Source organism: Monodelphis domestica, chromosome 2 (assembly GCF_027887165.1).
Source record: "Monodelphis domestica isolate mMonDom1 chromosome 2, mMonDom1.pri, whole genome shotgun sequence".
Lineage (NCBI taxonomy): Eukaryota > Metazoa > Chordata > Mammalia > Didelphimorphia > Didelphidae > Monodelphis > Monodelphis domestica.
Window position 1 is genome coordinate 532,651,072 of NC_077228.1, and position 18,275 is coordinate 532,669,346.

An 18,275-nucleotide genomic window follows, 5' to 3' on the forward strand; every position below is an offset into this window, starting at 1 on the left:
AGGATGGCTTGGAAAAGATGGAGGCTGGAACCAAGTTAAAAGCTCTCTGGTTGGTTGATCTGGGGTCAAGAACTCCCCAAAGCAAAGGGGCCCTCCTGGGGAATGACCATTTTCCACTTGTGGTCTTTGGTCTGGAGCATGTGTGGCCAGTGCTGGCCTCAGGGATGGACCCAGGGGGCGATCAGAGGGGCTTTGGGGAGACCCACCAAAGGGAGGCAGAGGGCAGGCTCGCTGGTGTCTCAAAGCTGAGGAAGGCCACCCAGAGAGGGAGAGGCCATCTGGAAATGGGAGTCCCTGACTGGGGCGTCCCGCTGGTGGGGGAAGCGAGGGCACCAGTGGGTCTGGCCAGCGGGAGGAGGCAGAAGAGCAGCCGAGAAGCGAGGGAGGTGTTAAGGAATGAGGCAGGTTGCTGGGGGATAGTCTGAGGCCCCAAAGCTGGGTGGGGTCAGGCCTGGGCACGTGCTCTCACCCTCTCTGGACTTGTGTCCTCCCTGTAAAATGGAGATGATGGCATCTACAGCTACTCCCTCCCAAGGCTCCCGGAGGATGGAAGGAGCTCCCGCACCTGGAGGGCCCAGTGCCTGGCATAGAGGGGCTGCTTTTGTGAAAGCTCCCCCTGAAGCTGGGGCCTCTCACTAGCCAGGAGAATTTGGCAGCTGCTTTCCCTTGAAAGACCCAGCTGGGAGGGATCAGGGAGGCCGCCCGCCTGCCCGGGTGCTCCCAGAATCCCCTCTCTAACATGCCTGTCTCTGCGCCCCCAGCCCTGGGCAGGGAGTCTGCCCACCAGCCAATGAGGTTCAGGGAAGATCCTGGAGGAAAATGCACTCCTGGCACTTGGCACAGTGCAGGGTCTGTGAAGATGGGATTAACCCTCCTGGCCCATTTGTAGATTTAATCACCAGAAGCAGATCCACCCTTCTCACAGGGGAGTGGGGGAGGTCTGTGACCCATCAGTGCCATAGTGGGTGACAAATCAGAATTGAACTGGCCTCCCAGGGGCCGTCCTAAGCAAGGCTGTAGCTGTCATTGGTCTGTGGGGAATGGAAGGGAGTCACAGGAAGTGATGAGGGGGGGGGGGCCTTTAAAAAGGCCAAGAACTTCCTGTGAGGACAGATTTCGCTTTCAACTTGGTCTTGAAGGAGCTCCAGCCTGAGATCTCAGACTGGGTGAGTGAAAAAAGGCCATGAAGGGATTAAGCTCAGGAGAGGCCTCCCTATTGAGGGAGGCTTCCCTGGCTCAAGGCGGAGGCCCCTCTGGCTAAGGACTCCTTAGCCCTGCCTGGCTGGGCCAGCTTTCAGCCTTGTTGCTTTGAGCACATTGTCATCCTTCAGGTCTGTGTCCCTTCTTCCCTGAGTGAGTCATCCCTGGTGCCCAAGAGGGGCCGGGGGAGCAGATTAGCCCAACTCCCGACGGCTGGCTCTCACCCAGAGACGCCATTGCTCTTTCTTGTCACGTACTACCTTGGCATGATGAGCAGAAGCCTTTGTGTGTCCCTTCTTCCCCAGTGACCTCCCAGGGGCCAGGTAGAAGGCATTGCCCTACTCTGTGGCTGGGCCTCCTCGAGCCTTGGGTCAGGGCTCTCTGTTGACCTACTGCTGGATTCTGGGCTCCTCGAGGGCAAGAGGAGGCCGGGGCCTTCTCCAACCATGGTAGACCTGCCACAATGGATGTCTATTCAGGGAGGAAAGGGAGAGCGCTGTGACTCTCTCTCTTTGACCCGCTTTCTCTACCCTCCCTAGGCGTGTGCAGAAGCCAGTCCAGTCAACATAATGGCCAAGCTTGGCCAACTGACCAGCTTACTGTCCTCTCTCGAAGACAAGGTAGGTCAAAGGAGGCCTCATCCTTGCTCTGCTGCTCTCCCTGGGCACCCTTCTCTTCTCAGCAACCCTCTGTATGCTGGAGGCAGGCCCTGGGCTGCTTTCCCTTCTTCCCCCCCACCTCTGTCCCCTCCCATTGACCCGGAGTCCGCCTCTTTCTTGTGGTTCCAGGGAAAGGCATTCCTGGGGGGAGGCCCTGAATCCACACATCGACGATCGCTCATCCCTCCTGTCACCTTTGAGGTAACTGTCTCACCTTTGGCAGCTAGCCAATCCCTTCTCTGCTCCACTCCCGAGTCTCGGCTGGGTGCTGAGGGTCCCCGATTTCTGTTGTAAAGGTTATAATGAGACTGTGCAGGTAACAGGCTCGGGAGGACAGATGAGCTCCTGCTGCACCACCCAGGGCTCAGGGTAGGTCCCCGCAAGTCTCCTGAATAGGGGGCGGCTAGACTTGGAAGTAGGTGACCCAGTGCATGGAGGGAAGGTCTTCCCTTTCACAAACTGAGCCCTATTGCAAGCCGCTTAACCCCGTTGCCTACCCCTTACCATCCTTCTGCCTTGAGATCAATGCACAGTCCTGGGTATCATTTCCAAGGCAGAAGACTAGTAAGGAAACAGGCCATGGGAGTTAAGTGACTCGCTTAGGGTCACGCAGCTAGGAAGTAGCTGAGGTCAGGTTTGAACCCAGGACCTCCCAGCTCCAGACATGGCTCGCTATTCTCTGAGCCATCTAGCTACTCCAATCGCATCGTTTCTTATTAGTCTGGGACACTATCAATTCAGTCCTACTCTCTAGTAGGAACAGAAGGACAAGACGACCTCATTTGGTCCATTCTAGGGCTCTGATGCTAAAAAAAAAAATTATTTCTGTGCCTGGCGCAGGTCCTAGAGCATAATAAGTGCTTGCTGGTTGATGAATTCATTGGTGATTGTGTATTAAAGCAGGGCCTTGTTGTCCCCTAAGTAGTCAAAGCCCAAGTAATGGCGTGGCTAGTTTTACCTTCTCTTTTCCTTCCTTCACCCAAGTCCACTTTGGATGGCTCCCCAAAGGGAGGAGGTGCCCTTGGGTTCTGGAAGGCTATCTGTGTAGGCTCTGCCAAACTCTGGCAGCTAGAAAAGACTCTCCTCCTGCCTTCCTCAAAAGGACCATCCTAGCCAAATTTGGAGAGACACGCCAGCAGCTGGAGACCACCAGGTATAGAGTTGGGATGTGTGCAGTGGAACCGGTAGCACCCACAGGGATACGCTTAGAGGAGTCTAGAACTAGGCCTCTGTTCATCGCTATTTGTCAAGTGCAGAATAACAACAACAACCAAAAAAACCGAAAAATTATTTTTTAGATGAAGAGAGTATGAAAGAATTGTCAAGGTTCCCTCCAGGTCTAAGTCCCATGATGGAAATGAATCATGCAAATGGTGAAAAAAGCCCTTTCCTATTTTCTGTAGGTAAAATCAGAATCCTTAGGAATTCCACAAAAAATGCAGCTTAAAGTTGACGTTGAATCTGGAAAACTGATCATCAAGAAATCCAAGGATGGCCCCGAGGACAAGTTCTATAGCCACAAGAAAAGTAAGAGAGCCTTGACTGCCCTCCTAGCCCCCGCTTGTTTCACCACCCAGGGATTAGAGTAACATGACACTGTGAAGAATAGACGGGATCGCACTTGGTCACTGCCTGCTGCAGTGGATTCTTTGGCATCTCCAGTGATGCCGTCTACGGCTGTTGGCATCCTCAAAGGCTCAGCCTGTGTCCCTTCCTCTAAGTCTCTTCCAAGCTCATCCTAGTCCAGAGTGAACCACCTGCCCCTCTTTCCCTCTCCTTCCCTCTGCTCTCCCATCATGTCACAGACCACATGATGCTAGTGATGAGGAGCTTCCCATGGGTCTCTCTGTGAAGGGGAACCTGGGTTCTGGGAGCTAAGGCTTAGTCCAGGCAGCTCCTATGTTGTTGGGAAAGCCTCGAGCTTGACCAAGGGGAGGCCATGTGAAGAGGACCACAGGGAAGAGGCAGCAAGTATCCAGGCTGATAGAAGTCTGGCCCCCCAGACGCTAATAAGCAGAGATGCTGGGACCATTGAGGATGATGCAGGGAGGGTCAGGGATGGAGGAGGCCACTGATGTCCTCTAGAAAGGAGAAATGAGCCCTGGCTGGTAGCAGACCACAGCAGCAGCAGCAATGGCAGAAAGGAGGTGCAGATGGAAAGCACCGAGTACAAGTTATGAAAAGCAGGGAGTGGGTGGTGGTTTGACAGTCCAGATGTTGTGCTGGAAAGTGAGGATAGAGCCGGCCCCCTCTCTTCTCCTACTGAGTGGGAAGGGTGCAGAGGAAGGCTGAGGACTCCCCAAGCAAAGATTATGGGACTTGGAGTATGAGGCAGCCTAGGGCAACAAATAAAACGATGACCTTGGAGTCAAGAAGACCTGAGTGCAAATTCTGCCTCAGACACTTAACCAGCCATGTGACCTTGGACAAGGCCTCTGTTGCTTCATCTGTAAAGTGAAGGGGTTGGATTTGATGTTTTCTACAGTCCTTGGCAGCTTCAAATCTGTGGTCTTATGAGTTAGAGGAAATCCTGGAGGTCATTAGACCCTTATATTACAGTTGAGGAAACTGAGGCAAACAAAGGGTAAGCGATTTGCCCAGGATACCGCAGAACTAGTAAGTATCAAGTATCTGAGGCAGGATTTGAACACAGGTTTTTTGCTTCAAGCCCATTGCTTTATCCACTCCTCTCGGCCAAGAGGCAGGAGGAACCCTACACTGTTAGTCCCCAGAATTCACAATTGCAGAGTTCTGATGCCTTTCAGTGTTGCTTTTCTTTATAGTCTTGCCATCATCCTGTTAATTGTTTCCTGGTTCTTCTATTCTCATTCCTCATCAGTTCATAGAAAGTCTTCCCAAGCTTCTCTCGGTTCTTCAGAATCTCCTTTTTTCTATTCCATTGAATCCATGTATCAGGAGCAACTAAGTGATGTGGTAGCGAGAGCATTGGGTTGGGAGTCAGGAAGACCCGAGCCCAAATCCAGCCTCAGAAACATAGTAACTGTGTGACCCTGGGCAAGTCACTTAACCCCTATTTGCCTCAGTTCCTCGTTGCAACATGGGGACGCGGTGGGAAAGGAAACTATTCCGGTGTCTGCCAAGAAAACCTCATGGATGAAACTATGGCGTTAGGAAAAATCAGGCATGAGTGAACAGCCAAGTAGCAGATTTTATCTAACTTCCTGAGCTCTCCTAGATGGATTTTTTTTTAACCCTTGTCTTTTGTCCTAGAACCGCTATTAAGCATTGGTTCCAAGGTAGAAGAAGGTAAGGGCTGTTAAGTGACTTACCCAGGGCTACACAGCTAGGAAATGTCTGAGGTTGGACTTGAACCCAGGACCTCCCATCTCTAGGCTGGCTCTCCATCCACTGAGCCCCCCAGCTAGCCCTTGGCTAGGTGTTTTCAGCGTTGCTCCCTGTCCCCCAGAGCTAACGGATACACTCCCCCCTCGGAGGCAGAAATCTGCCTGGCTCGCCTTGCCTCTCAGTGGAGCCTCGTCCGAGGAGCGGTGCCAGGGCAGGGCACGCTGGCCCTCCAGGTGGCCCTCTGGCTGATGCTCGATTCTCTCTTAAGTCTTGCAGCTCATCAAGTCCCAGAAGTTCCATAACAAGCTCGTCATCGTGGTGGAGACAGAGAAGGAGAAGACCTTGCGGAAGGAGTACGTCTTTGCCGACTCCAAGGTAAGTGGCTGAGAAGCTTCCTCTCTGAGCCTGTACCGGGCACAAGGAAGGGGACACGAGTGCCGAACTGGGCAGCCCAGGAGCTGGCTTGAATTCTGGATCTGGCATCACCGAGGCCATCTTGGAGCCTTGATTCACCTCCATCTCTCCACTTCCCAAACTGGGCTAGAAGACAGCAGTGAGCAGGCGCTGGAGTGGGAGTTTGGTGGCGTTTAGTCATTTTTCAGTCATGTCTGATTCTCGGTGACCCCATTTGGGGTTTTCTTGGCAGAGGCCATTCCTTCTCAAGCCCATTTTACAGGTGAGGAAACCAAGGCAAATGGGGTAACGTGACTTGTCCAGAGTCATGCGACTAGTCAGTGTCTGAGGCTAGACAGGAACTCAGGGGTTTCTTATTCCAGGCCCAGTTCCTTATCCACTGCACCACCTCTCTGCTGCTCATGGGCAGGGCATTCTGAGGACGAGGGTTCACATCTCAACCAGGCTCTACACTGCCCATTGGGTTGTATCTGCTGGCCTTAGAAGCTGCCTCTAGCGTTAGATTTGGGGACTGGGTTCAAATTCTGCCTCTGCCCCTTACTACCTTGGTGACACCAGAAAAGTCACTTCTCTGACTCTCACTCTATCTCCTCTTCGATAAAAGGAGGGATGGGTGAGCCAGGTGGTCCCTTCCAGCCCAAAGGCTCTTGGCCTCTGCAGCTGGAGACATTTAATGTGCTCTCTTGGTCACTGGATGTCCACACCCAGAATTCTGGAGAGCCTTTCCGGGTAGTGCTGCTGAGTGAGCAGAGATATTCGAGCCCCCGGGGAGTCAGGCCAGGGAGATGGTCAGGAAGTCCCCACCTCTGAGCGAGTCCAAAAGAGAAGGCTTCAGTTTCCCTATTTGCTCTGCTCCTCTGAAGGAAGTAAGATGGAGCAGCAGCAGCATCTGTGAGCAGAAGTGAGATTCCAGAGACAAAGGCGGGTGAGGAAGTGGAAGAATCCGCAAGGCTTGGCAGAGCTGGTTCTGGGCCCAATTCTGACTGATTTGTTGTGTGACCTTAGCCAAGTGGCTTACCCTGTGGCACCCCCTTTCCTCCCCATAAAATATAGGTAACAGCTCCCTCGGGACGTGTCCTGTAACCTTGTTTCCTCTTTTGATAACTCATACAAGTCCGGAAAATGAGGCTACCTGCTTGGACAGCGAGAACAGAAACCAAAAGAGCCCAGGATTGCAGAGAGGCCCCTGCATCCTCCCCTTTCACACACCAGGAACCTGAAGGGCAGAGAGGCAAAGACTGCCCAAGACTACCCAGCTAGTGATTATCTGATGCAGGATTTGAATCCAGGTCTTCCTAGCCCATTGTACAACACTCCCTCCACCCATGGAGCTAATCCTGCCATTTACTGGTTCCACGTCCCTGGGCAAGTTTCCTCATCTGTCCAATTGAGATAATAATGAATGCTCAGCCCACCTACTTGACAAGGTGCCCCACACCCCTGAGATGCCACAGGGGAAGAAGAGCCACCCAGGGCCTGGGTCCGAGGCCAGCAGCCAACACTGCTGGTAATGTAGAGGCTGCCGTCACATTCGAGATTTAGAGCTGGGGGAGGCTTTAGAGATCATCCAGGAATTGGATTTTCCCCACATGTGGGAAGTAACTTGCCCAAAGTCTCCGTGGGTGACAGGCTTGAGGGTTCATTCCAGGTCCTTTGTTTTAGCAGTGAGAACACGGAGTGTTCATAGAACTGGGACAGAACCTCAGAGGCAGCTTGCCTGACCCCCTCATCTTCTCGATGAAGGAAGTGAGAACTGAGGAGAAACAATGACTTGTCCAGGGTCACACAGATAAGAAGTAGATGGGCCGGAGTCAGACTCTGGTCCAGCACATTTTCTTTAGTGGATTGTTTTAGAGGGTTTTGCTTTCTTGCTTCTCTTGAGAAATCTCGCAGGCAAAGGGACTTCCCTGCTGAAGGCCACCAGAAGAGAGAAGCGCTCTTCCTTCTCTGAAGTCACTGCTGCCCTTCGGGGTTGGGCATCAGGAAGTGCAGGAAGCAATGGGGCCTTCCTGAATGCTTGTTCTTCTGTGCCTAGAAAAGAGAGGGCTTCTGTCAGCTCCTCCAACAGATGAAGAACAAGCACTCGGAGCAGCCTGAGCCGGACATGATCACCATCTTCATCGGGACCTGGAACATGGGTGCGTCCACACTCCTTCATCCCTTGGCTCCCTTCGGGATCTCCGATAGCCACCCCCTTCTCGCCATTCCAGAGGGGCTGCCACCATGGTTCAGCCCTTATCCCCTCTCCCTACCTTTACCACAGTGGCCTCCTAAAGGCTCTCCTCAAATCCCCCCTCCAAACATTTGCCCCTGATCATCCCAAATGCATCAGACCATGGCCTTCTCCTGCCTGAAGGCTCCTGTGAATCTCTGGTGCCTCCAGGAGATGACAGTCTTCCCAGCTTAGCATTGAAAAGCCTTTCCTGGAACCTGGGGTCAGAAAGACCTGAATTCAGATCCAACCTCAGACACTTCCTCGTTAGGCAGCCAGAGGCAAGCTGTTTAATAGCACTGACTATTTTCCAAAGCACTTTACAGATATTATCTTAGTTGAGCCTCACAACAAGCCTTGCAAGGTAGGTTGCTGTCATCCTCATTTTACAGATAAGGAAACTGAGGCAAAAAATGAGTCATACAACTAACAAGTGTCTGAGGTCAGATTTGAACTCAACTCTTCCTGACTCCAGCCCCAGAACTCCATCCAGGCACCACCCAGCTCCCTCTTTGTCATCCTATTCCAATTTGGGGTAGTCTACCATCAAGACTAAATTTGTCTCTCATCACACTTTCCACCTGTCACCCCTGATGCTGCCTGGCTCGCTACGCTTTCTAAATCTCCCTCCTCCTTTCATGGTAAGCAGCACGCTGGGGCGGGCGGGCTCATGTAGACATTGCTGAGCCCAAGCATCCGAGAGTGGGGACTCCCAGGCCAGCTCTGCCCTGGGGACCCACCCGGGCAAGCCACCCAAGGTGGCTTTCTCCTCTGTAAGACGGGGTTGGCCTGGGTGCCCCTCGGGCTCCTTCTGGCTCTTGCTCTCTCGCCCTCTTCCAGAACCGGGGAGTGGACACCATGAATCAAAGATGCTCTCCTGCAAAGGCAGTTGGGAGCCCACACTTTGTCTCCCGCGTTCCCACGTTCACCCGCACCCTCTCCGGGATGTGTCTGAAGGCTCTGAGCAGCAGCTTGGAGTAACTCAGAGCCAGACCTCGCTCTGTGGCTCACACTGCCTTTTCCCCATTTCTTTTCAAAGTTTCCTGCCTTCTCTTCCAAGTTTTCTCATTTCCTGATGCCTTGTCTTCTCTTCTACCAAGTTCCCATCTGATATCGTAATATCGTAACGTATCAAGAGGCAGCCCATCCTCAAAGGAGGCCTGGGTTCAAGTCCCACCTCTGATCTTTATTGGCTGTGTGACCCTGGGCCAGTCACCTAACGCCTTAGCTTTCTGGGCAACTCTTTGAGACTCTAAGTTGGGGGGATGCCAACCTACTTTACTAGAAGGAGTTTCCTCATCTGGGAATTTTTCATACAAATGGAATCACAGGTCTTGTCCTGAACTGAGCACCTTTCATGCTCATCATGCCCTTGGGTGAGCAGAGACAGCATTTACCTCATGGAGGTAGCAGGGTGCAATAGCTAGATTCAAAGTCACAGGAGCCACGTTCAAATCCTGCCACGCCAATACTATGGAAGGTGGTTGGTCCCTACTGGGTCACTTATTTTCAACCTCCCCCTCTGCTGGTTCATCTCTTCCTGCCTACAAAGCTGCCCATGACTCCCCCATCCTGAAAAACTCTCCCTCGATCCTTCCATCCCTTCTAACTATCATCCAATAATTTCTTCTGCCCTTGAAAGGCCATCTCCAGCAGGGGCGTCCCTTTCTTCTCATTCTTTTCTTGGCTCCTCACAATCTGGCTTCGAACCTTGCCGTTCCACTAAAATTGTTCTCTCGAAGGTGGCCAATGGTCTCTCCAACGGCCAGCTCCGTCGTCTTCTCCTTGACCTCTGCAGCCTTTGCCACTATTGGTCCTTCGGGGACACCCAGCACTCTCCCATGGTTTTCTCCCCATCTATCTGAATCCCCATCCAGGTCATTCCCCTTCATCACAGCTAGCTCCTGGCTTCTCCTCCCTCTTCACTTGGTGACCCCACCCACCGCCACGGATTTAACTCCCGTCTTTATGCCGCTGCCCAAATTGACCTTTCCTGTCCCAGTCTCTCCTGACCACGTCTCTGACGTTGTAGACAACACCACCATCCTCCCAGGTCCTCAGGCTCACAGCCTAGGAGCCACTTTGGACTCCTCGCTTTCTCTCAATCCCCCTATCCAAGCTGTTGCCAAGACCTCTGCAACGTCTCTCAAATTCCCCCCCTTTGTGACGCTGCCACCCCACGGGTTCAGGCACACAACACCCCAGCCCCTGATTCCTGCAGCAGCCTGCTCATGGGTCTGTCTGCCTCAAGTCTCGCCATCTTCCATACAGAGGCCAGAGTGGTTTTCCAAAAGCACAAACTCCAGTGACTCCCTGTTACCTCCAGGATCCAATACAAAATACTCTGTGGGGCATTCAAGGCCCTTCCTCTCTTGCTAGTTCTCCTTACACCTCCCTTCCTACCATGTCCTCTTTGATCCAGTGACACGGATCTCTCAGCTGTTTTACCAGTAAGACACTATGTCCTGGCTCTGGCCATTTTCTCTGACTGTTCCCCATGCCTGGAATTCCATCCCTTTTCATCCCTCCCTATTGGCTTCCTTAAAGTCCTAATGAAAATCTAACCTGCTTTACCAGTGATGGCGAACCTTTTAGAGATGGAGTGCCAGGCCCTGCCCCCAGCCCCAGTGCCCTGTCTGCCTCTCCATCCCACTGAGTGTCAGCATTCCTCATCCCCCCCTTACCCCACACAGGGGAGGGAGGAAGCATTTCCATGGGGCTGCTGAGTGGAAGATGCATGAAATAAGGGATATCCTCAGTGAGTATAGATAGGGGGAGAGGAGGGACCCCAGCGCTCTGCTCCCCTCCAGCTCTGCTGCTTGTGAGCCACCTGCCTTACCCCCTGTGCACTCTCATTGGGCTGCTGGGCAGAGGGGCCTGGGATGTGAAAAAATATCTTCAGGGCTGGGAGAGGGGAGTCCCTCTGCTTTTCTAATAATGAACTCTAGGGAGAGAGGGAAGAGGGCGACTACATGCCCACAGAGTGCTCTGTGCCATCTTTGGCACCCATGCCATACTTTTGCCATCACTGCTCTGTAAGAAGCCTGCCCCATTCTACAGCCCTCCCTGGCTTAAGCATTTCCTACTTATCTTAGTATTGGTATGTTTCCTGGCTGCCTCCCCAGTAGATTAGGTGCTCCCTGAGGGCAAGGACTATCTTTTGCCTCTTGTTCTATGCTCAGGGTTTAGCCCTGTGCCTGGTGCATAAAAGGCTCTTGATTGATTGACTGACTTCCAGCTTTCTGAGTCTTTTGGCCTTTTTTAAAGTTCGTTTTCTTTTTGTTCCTCTGCTGAAGGGATTGTGGCTCCTGCCTGAGGTTCCCTCCCAGGTGGAAGAGATCTTGGCTGAAAAGCCCTTTAGGAGCTGTGATGACTCCACAAATGGGAGCCATTATTAGAGCCCCCATCTAGGGGGGCCAAAGGGGAAGCCATTCACTTGTAGGTGTTTGAAGGGAATGAAGTGGTTTAGCTTTGTTTCTATTTAAGCTTCAAGTAGGCCAACCCTTCCTAAGCGCCAGAGCAGGGCCCTGGGGGTGAGTGAGCGGATCCCAGCCCTGGAAGTCTTCCGGCCCATCCTGAGGAACCTCTAGTTGGAAATGTCCAGGGAGGGCTCTGCAGGAAGGTCCTCCTTAGCTCTGGGATTCTGGGAGTTTGCCAGCCAGCCCGTTTTCCCTCTCTCCACGGGCACCCGGGGAAATGGCTAGCTTTGGGCCAAAGAGGAATTCACTTACATTTCCCACGGGGCAGTTCACCCTGCCTAGAGTGGGCTCTCCTTCACCCCACTGCTCTGCCTAGCTCTCCTCCTGGGCGGGAGAGGCTCTTGTCCACATCTGTCTCGGCGTCTCCTCCCCAGACTAGCTGGTCCTCCCGCTTCCTTCTGCCTGGCTGACCCCCCATCCGTTCCTTTTCCTTTGGAAGGTGATGCCCCTCCGCCCAAGAAGATCACCTCGTGGTTTCTCTCCAAGGGCCAGGGCAAGACTCGGGACGACTCGGCCGATTACATCCCCCACGACATCTACGTGATCGGCACCCAGGAGGACCCCTTGGGCGAGAAAGAGTGGCTGGAGATTCTGAAGCACTCCCTGCAGGAGATCACTGATATCACTTTCAAAATGGTAAGGAGCCCCCAGCAGCTGCTGCACTAGTGAGCCCAGAATATATCAGCCCCGAGCATCGGAGGAGCGTGCCGTGTCTAAGCTCAGACCCAGAGAGGATGCGAACACGGGAGGGCAGAGAATTCCCCATCCAAGAGGCCTGGATCAAGTGCCTCCTGCATGGAACCGATGGAGCTTCTCTGGCCTTCAGGACTGGCTCAGCTCCCGCCTTCTTCAAGAGGTGCCACCGCCGCAGGGTCCTCCCTTCTCTCCCGCCCTTCTCCAAGCTGCCCTTCCGTCTATTCCTGCACGAACTGCTATTCCTAGATGTGTTCGTGTCGGCTTCCCTAGAATGTGAGCTCCTGGAAGGCAGCTTTCTTGGTAGTGGCAGCACTGAGCCCAAGCCTGGCACGGCCAGGACGTTCTAGGCTAGGAGGAAAGACCCTCAGTAACCAGGTGCTTCATCAGCTCCCCAAAGCAGGCGATGAGCTAAGAGGGGCAGCCCAGCTCCGGCTTGGCGTCTGTCTGAGACGATGCTCCCCGTCTGTGCCGCGACTTCCAGATGTAAAACAAAAAACTCACAGAGCCTTCAAGTTCTCCAGTCCTTTAAGGTGGCCCATTCCAGCCATCCAGCCTTCATTGGCCCCTCTGCAACTCCTATCCAGTCCTCCTGCTTCTGGGTTCAAGCGGGACAAGTCTGTCTTCTCTCCCTCTCTCTCTCCCTCTCTCTCCCTCTCTCCCTCTCCCTCTCTCTCTTTTTCTCTCCCTTTGTCTTTCTCCCTCTTTCTATTCCCTTCTCTTTCTCTCCCTCTTTCTCTTTCTCTCTCCCTCTCTCTTTTTCTCTCCCTCTGTCTCTTTCTCTCCCTCTTTTTCTCTCTCTCTCTGTTTTTCTCTCTCTCCCTCTTTCTCTCTCCCCATCTCTCTTTCTCTCTTTCTCTCTCTCCCTTTCTCCCTCTCTCTCTCTCTCTTTTTCTCTCCCTTTGTCTTTCTCCCCCCTCTCTCTTCCCTTCTCTTTCTCTCTCTCCCTCTTTCTCTTTCTCTCTCCCTCTCTCTCTTTTTCTCTCCCTCTGTCTCTTTCTCTCCCTCTTTTTCTCTCTCTCCCCTCTCTGTTTTTATCTCTCTCCCTCTTTCTCTCTCCCCATCTCTCTTTCTCTCTTTCTCCCTTTCTCCCTCCCTCTCTCCCTCTCCCTCTCCCTCTCTCCCTCTCTCCCTCTTCTTCTCCCTCTCTCTCTTTTTCTCTCCCTTTGTCTTTCTCCCTCTTTCTCTCCTTCTCTCTCTTTTTCTCTCCCGCTGTCTCTCTCTCCCTCTATCTCTTTCTCTGTTTTTCTCTTTCTCCCTCTTTCTCTCTCCCCATCTCACTTTCTCTCTCCCTTTTTCCCTCTCTCTCCCTCTCTCTCTTTTTCTCTCTTTCCCTCTTTCTCTCTCCCCTTCTCTTTCTCTCTCTCCTTCTCTCTCTCTACCTCTTTCTCCCTCTCTCCCCTCCCTCTCTCTCTCTCCCCTTCTCTTTCTCTCTCCCTTTCTCTCTCTCTACCTCTTTCTCCCTCTCTCCCCTCCCCCCCTCTCTCTCCCCTTCTCTTTCTCTCTCCCTTTCTCTCTCTCTACCTCTTTTTCCCTCTCCCCCCCCCTCTCTCTGTCTCTGTATTTTTCTCTATCTTTGCCCCCACCCCATTGATGGCTCTTTCTATACTTGAATAGACCTGTGTTGTGCCTCTCTGAACCTTTTCTAAACATTTGTGGTTCCTTTTGTTAACTTTTTCAAATTTCCCCCAATTACACGTAGAAACAACTTGGGACAATTGTTTTCTGGCATTTTAAGATTCAGGTTTTCTCCCTCCTGGGGGGTGGGGGGGGGGGATAGTCTGATATAAGTAATACCAGTGCTTTCATGTGATACATAGTTCCATGTTGATCCTGTCATGATAGAAGACACGGCATGCATGAAATAAATAAAAAACGCAAGAAGGAAACAGTGGAAGGTGACCTGCTTCCATCTGCAGTTGGACTCCAAAGGTTCCTTCTGTGGCTGAGAGCATTTTTCATCAGGAATCCCCTGGGGTTATCTTAGAAACACTTTGCTGATAACAGTTTGATCCTTCCCAGTTGATCCAAGTACAATATTGCTGCTACTGTGCACTGTATTCTCTTGGTTCTGCTCACCAGTTCCTTTTTTTTTTTTTTAAATTAAAAACCCCTCACCTTCCATCTTAGAGTCAATACTGTGAATTGGTTCCAAGGCAGAAGAGTGGTAAGGGCTGGGCAATGGGGGTTAAATGACTTGCCCAGGGTCACCCAGCTGGGAAGTGTCTGAGGCCAGATTGGAACCCAGGACCTCCCATCCCTAGGCCTGGCTTTCCACTGAGCCATCTAAATGCTTCCTCACTGAACTTGGGAGTGTGGAAGACCTGGTTTCAAGTGTTGCCTCAAACTCTTGCTACTTATGTGACCCTGGCAAGGCACTTACCATTTCTGTGCCTCAGTTGCCTTATCTGCAAAATGAAGGAGTTAGGTTCAATGGCTACCAAGGTCCCTTCTAGTTCTATCTCTACGTCCCCATGATCCTTCACTGTCCTAGTTGTATCCCCTCCCAGCTTATCGATGTCCTTCTTAAACTGTGGTGTCTAGAACTGACCATCCTGTACCAGATGTGCTCTGGACAGGCTGGCATGCACCTGGGCTAATATCTCCAAAATCCCTGAAGCATTGCCTTCTCCGTGCTGCTTGGGTCCCATGTATATTCTTGACTTTGACAATTGACAATGTTTGCAGTGCCCTGTTCATCTCCCCTGCTAGGTAGCCATCCACACCCTCTGGAACATCCGGATTGTTGTGCTGGCCAAGTTGGAACACGAAAACAGAATCAGCCACATCTGCACAAACAATGTGAAGACTGGGATTGCCAACACTCTTGGTAAGAATGAGGAGGAAATGATGGTTCCTTTTCTCTTCCATGGCTGTTGTTCTCATGGTGCATGGATAGGTGTTTCCTACCAGCCTGAGAATCCCCAGGGATTCCCACAGGGACCATCAGGGCTGCTGGAGAAAGAGAAGAAGAAGCAATGACCTGGGAGAAGCCTAAAGGAGCAGCCATTGGTACACGCTGGCTGGGAGGAGTGAGGGAAAGTATAGGATCCTAGAATGGTGAACTAGCCAGGAAAGTGAGACATGGTATTCAGAGCTCCCAGGGCAGGGATTAGTCCTACTGACTGCTCCTTTGGTCCAACCAAATCTAGGATCTTCCCTTCTGAGACCTCACATTCTAGAGGAGCTGGAGAGTGACCAGAGGAGGCCAACGGGGCCTTGAGAGGGACTCTTTCAGTTCATGCCATATAAAGATTCGCTTAAGGAACTTGGGATATTTATTCTGGAAAAAAGAAGATGCAGGGTTGGCATGGCAACCGTTGCTAGGGTTTGAAGTGCTGAGGTTGGGCGTGTTCTGTTTGGCCCTAAAGAGCAGATCTAGAGGCAGTGAGTGAAGTTACAAAGAGGGGAATTTTACCTTGGTGTCAAGAAGGATTTCCTAACACAATAGAATAGCTTCCCTTCACTTGAGTCCTTGAGTCATCAATTTAGAGGGATCTAAGTGATCCTCTAGTCCAACCCTTCCTCTTCTACATGAGGAACTAAGGTCTAGAACGGTTAATTGACTTGATCAAAATCACAGATTCATAGATGTCCCACTGTGTGGAACCTCATCTAGTACAACTCCCTCATTTTACATCTCAGGAAACTGAGGCCTGACCGGTTAAGTAACTTTCCCAAGATCACTCAAAGCAGGTCCCTTTCTACCCTGAGATCTTTGATTTTATGTGACAGTACGAAGGAAGACATTCTGCTAGAGGGAATAAAAGGGCTCACATTTTCATAGAACAATATCCCAGCAGGATGGGCAAAGAGTTTTGTCACTATTTTACAGATGAGAAACCTGAGGTCCTTTACCCAAGATCGTATGGCTAGTAAGTGTAAGAGACTGGACATGGACCTAGGTCTTCCTCATTCCTATTCCAGTGCCCTATCCATGACACCATAAAGCATTTTTTTAAACCCTTACCTTCCATCTTGGAATCAGTACTATGTATTGGTTCCAAGGCAGAAGAGTGGTAAGGAAGGGCTAGGCAATGGGGGTTAAGTGACTTGTCCAAGGTCACACAGCTGGGAAGTGTCTGAGGTCAGATTTGAACCTAGGACCTCCAGTCTCTAGACATGGCTCTCAATCCACTGCACCACCCAGCTGCCCCTATTTTATTTTTTATGTTATTTTCATCTCCATTATTTAATTGAAATTTTTTATTTAATTAATTAATTTAGAATAAAGCCCTTTTAAAACTTGTCTAGTAATGAGGGGGAGCTTGGTGGCTCAGTGAATGGAGAGCCAGGACTAGAGACAGGAAGTTCTGGGTTTAAATCTGGCCTCAGACACTTCCTAGCTGTATGACCCTGGGCAAGTCACTTAACCCCCTATTGCCTGATCCTTACCACTCTTCTGCCTTAGAACCAATACATGATGTTAAATCTAAGATGGAAGGGAAAGGGTTTTTTTTTTTTAAATATAAAATAAAATTACTTCATAATTGGCGGTTTTATGGCATAGGTGAAGGAGTTCTGGACTAGAGGCAGAAGACCTAGATTCTGGTTTCAGGTCTGCCAGCTGTGTGATTTTTGGATGCATCCTTTTATCTCTCTGAGATTCAGTTTCCCTGCCTGAAAATCAGCAGAAGAAACCAGAACTTAATGATCTCTAAGGTCTCTTCTAGATCTAAGGTTCTATGATTTTTGTGACCTCTATGGCCTTTGGCATGAAAAACTTGAGAGTTCTTGATCTCAGTGCTTCATTGAGTACACAGAACAATTAAAAGCTAGAACCAGAAAATCTGCTCCCCTGGACCAACAGTCCCCAAAGTGACCTCAAATCAACTTGGTTAAACAAATTGGAAAGTATATTAGGACACAAGCCCTCTGGGACACCAGTTAGTCACTTCAGGAAGACCATCAAAAGCAGGAGAGAGCCAGGTGTGGCAGGAGCTCAGCTTCAGTGGGGCTATTGGGAGCAGGTAGTCGGCCATCTGACATCTTCTTCTTATAAACAGGTTTTCTCAATGTGTAGGAGATGCTTATTTTCTGCCTTCTAAAGGCAAACAAGTACCATCAGGCACCCGTTACATTTCAGCGCCCTAAGCTAAAGCTCCGGTCACTCCACCTTAGTTAGGGCTCTGGGAAGACAGTCAAACCTCAGTTTGTTCTGGAGGTGAGAGGACTGAGGCCATTCAGTAGAAACACTTGGATGCCCAGCCTCACCTCTACCTCTCTCTCCAGCCCCAGCCTAGCTCCTGCTCTCCACAGTGTCTGAATGAGAGATCTGGTGCCTTCTGCTCAGCTCTCCCCACCCAGGCCCTGAAGCTTTGGGATGTTCTTAATTTATCCCCAGGAGATGTGATGTTACAGCTTTGTAGCTTCCTGCATCTGCCCAAATGCTGCTAAAAATCTTTGCCCTGCACTCACTTCCCCTCCTCTGTTTAGTAGAGAAAGAAACCCTGGTTTTGTCATCAGCCCTGTGGCCTGGATTCCTTTGGACTCTTTGGGGGCCTCTTCTTAGAAGGGAGGAAAGTCCCACCTGGCAGGTCTTCCTGGGCCTTCCCTGGCATCTTCCATCATCGGTCCTGTCCCAGATGCCCTTCCTTGCCTCCCTCTCCCTCCCTCCCCTTGACTTGCCCTCCTGACTGTCCTAGCAGTTATCCCTCTGAACCTTCATCTTGATAAGAGTTTTTGTTCCTCCCCATCCATCCCCAGGTAATAAAGGAGCTGTGGGGGTGTCCTTCATGTTCAACGGAACATCCCTGGGATTTGTGAACAGCCACTTAACTTCTGGAAGCGAAAAGAAACTGAGGTAAATGCACCTTGAAGCTCCAGATCCCCGATCCCCTTCATCATCTCCTTCCCTGTCCACCACAAACCCTTCCCCAGCCCTGGCAGCAGTTGCCCCCTCTCATGAGGCAGCAGAGGTCTGGGGGATCCCCCAAGAAGCAGAACAGAACCCCCCAGGCCCCGGGCCCCCCGGGAGGGAATGCCCTCCACTCTGCCTCAAGCTCCCCACCCGCGAGGCTCAGGAGGGCCTCTCTGACTCCCTCAGGCGGAACCAGAACTACATGAGCATCCTCCGCTTCCTGGCGCTGGGAGACAAGAAGCTGAGCCCCTTCAACATCACGCACCGCTTCACACACCTCTTCTGGCTGGGAGACCTGAACTACAGACTGGAGCTGCCTCCCTCGGTGAGGAAGCCCTCTCTTCCCTGGTGGCGGGGGCAGGCCAGCCACGAATGCCTGCCTATCCAAGGGAGATTTCCCTTTCTGGGTTACCTAGCACCCTCATCTTAAGATAATTAGAACCAAGCTGTGT

General features: G+C 51.5%; 1 protein-coding gene across 3 annotated transcripts in view; it reads left to right on the top strand.

Moving 5' to 3' along the window:
- Nucleotides 1–18,275, top strand: part of INPP5D (inositol polyphosphate-5-phosphatase D) — a 117,480-nt gene that overhangs the window by 62,123 nt on the left and 37,082 nt on the right. For 2 of the 3 annotated variants that reach the window (XM_007485827.3, XM_007485829.3), the window contains exons 7-15: nucleotides 1,740–1,820; nucleotides 1,989–2,060; nucleotides 3,263–3,386; nucleotides 5,434–5,540; nucleotides 7,615–7,717; nucleotides 11,710–11,906; nucleotides 14,676–14,793; nucleotides 17,670–17,766; nucleotides 18,010–18,148. In XM_007485827.3, coding sequence (XP_007485889.2) covers nucleotides 1,740–1,820; nucleotides 1,989–2,060; nucleotides 3,263–3,386; nucleotides 5,434–5,540; nucleotides 7,615–7,717; nucleotides 11,710–11,906; nucleotides 14,676–14,793; nucleotides 17,670–17,766; nucleotides 18,010–18,148 — 1,038 coding nt within the window. The remainder of the gene's footprint in view (nucleotides 1–1,739; nucleotides 1,821–1,988; nucleotides 2,061–3,262; nucleotides 3,387–5,433; nucleotides 5,541–7,614; nucleotides 7,718–11,709; nucleotides 11,907–14,675; nucleotides 14,794–17,669; nucleotides 17,767–18,009; nucleotides 18,149–18,275) is intronic. The other variant, XM_007485828.3, reaches the window with a different exon arrangement.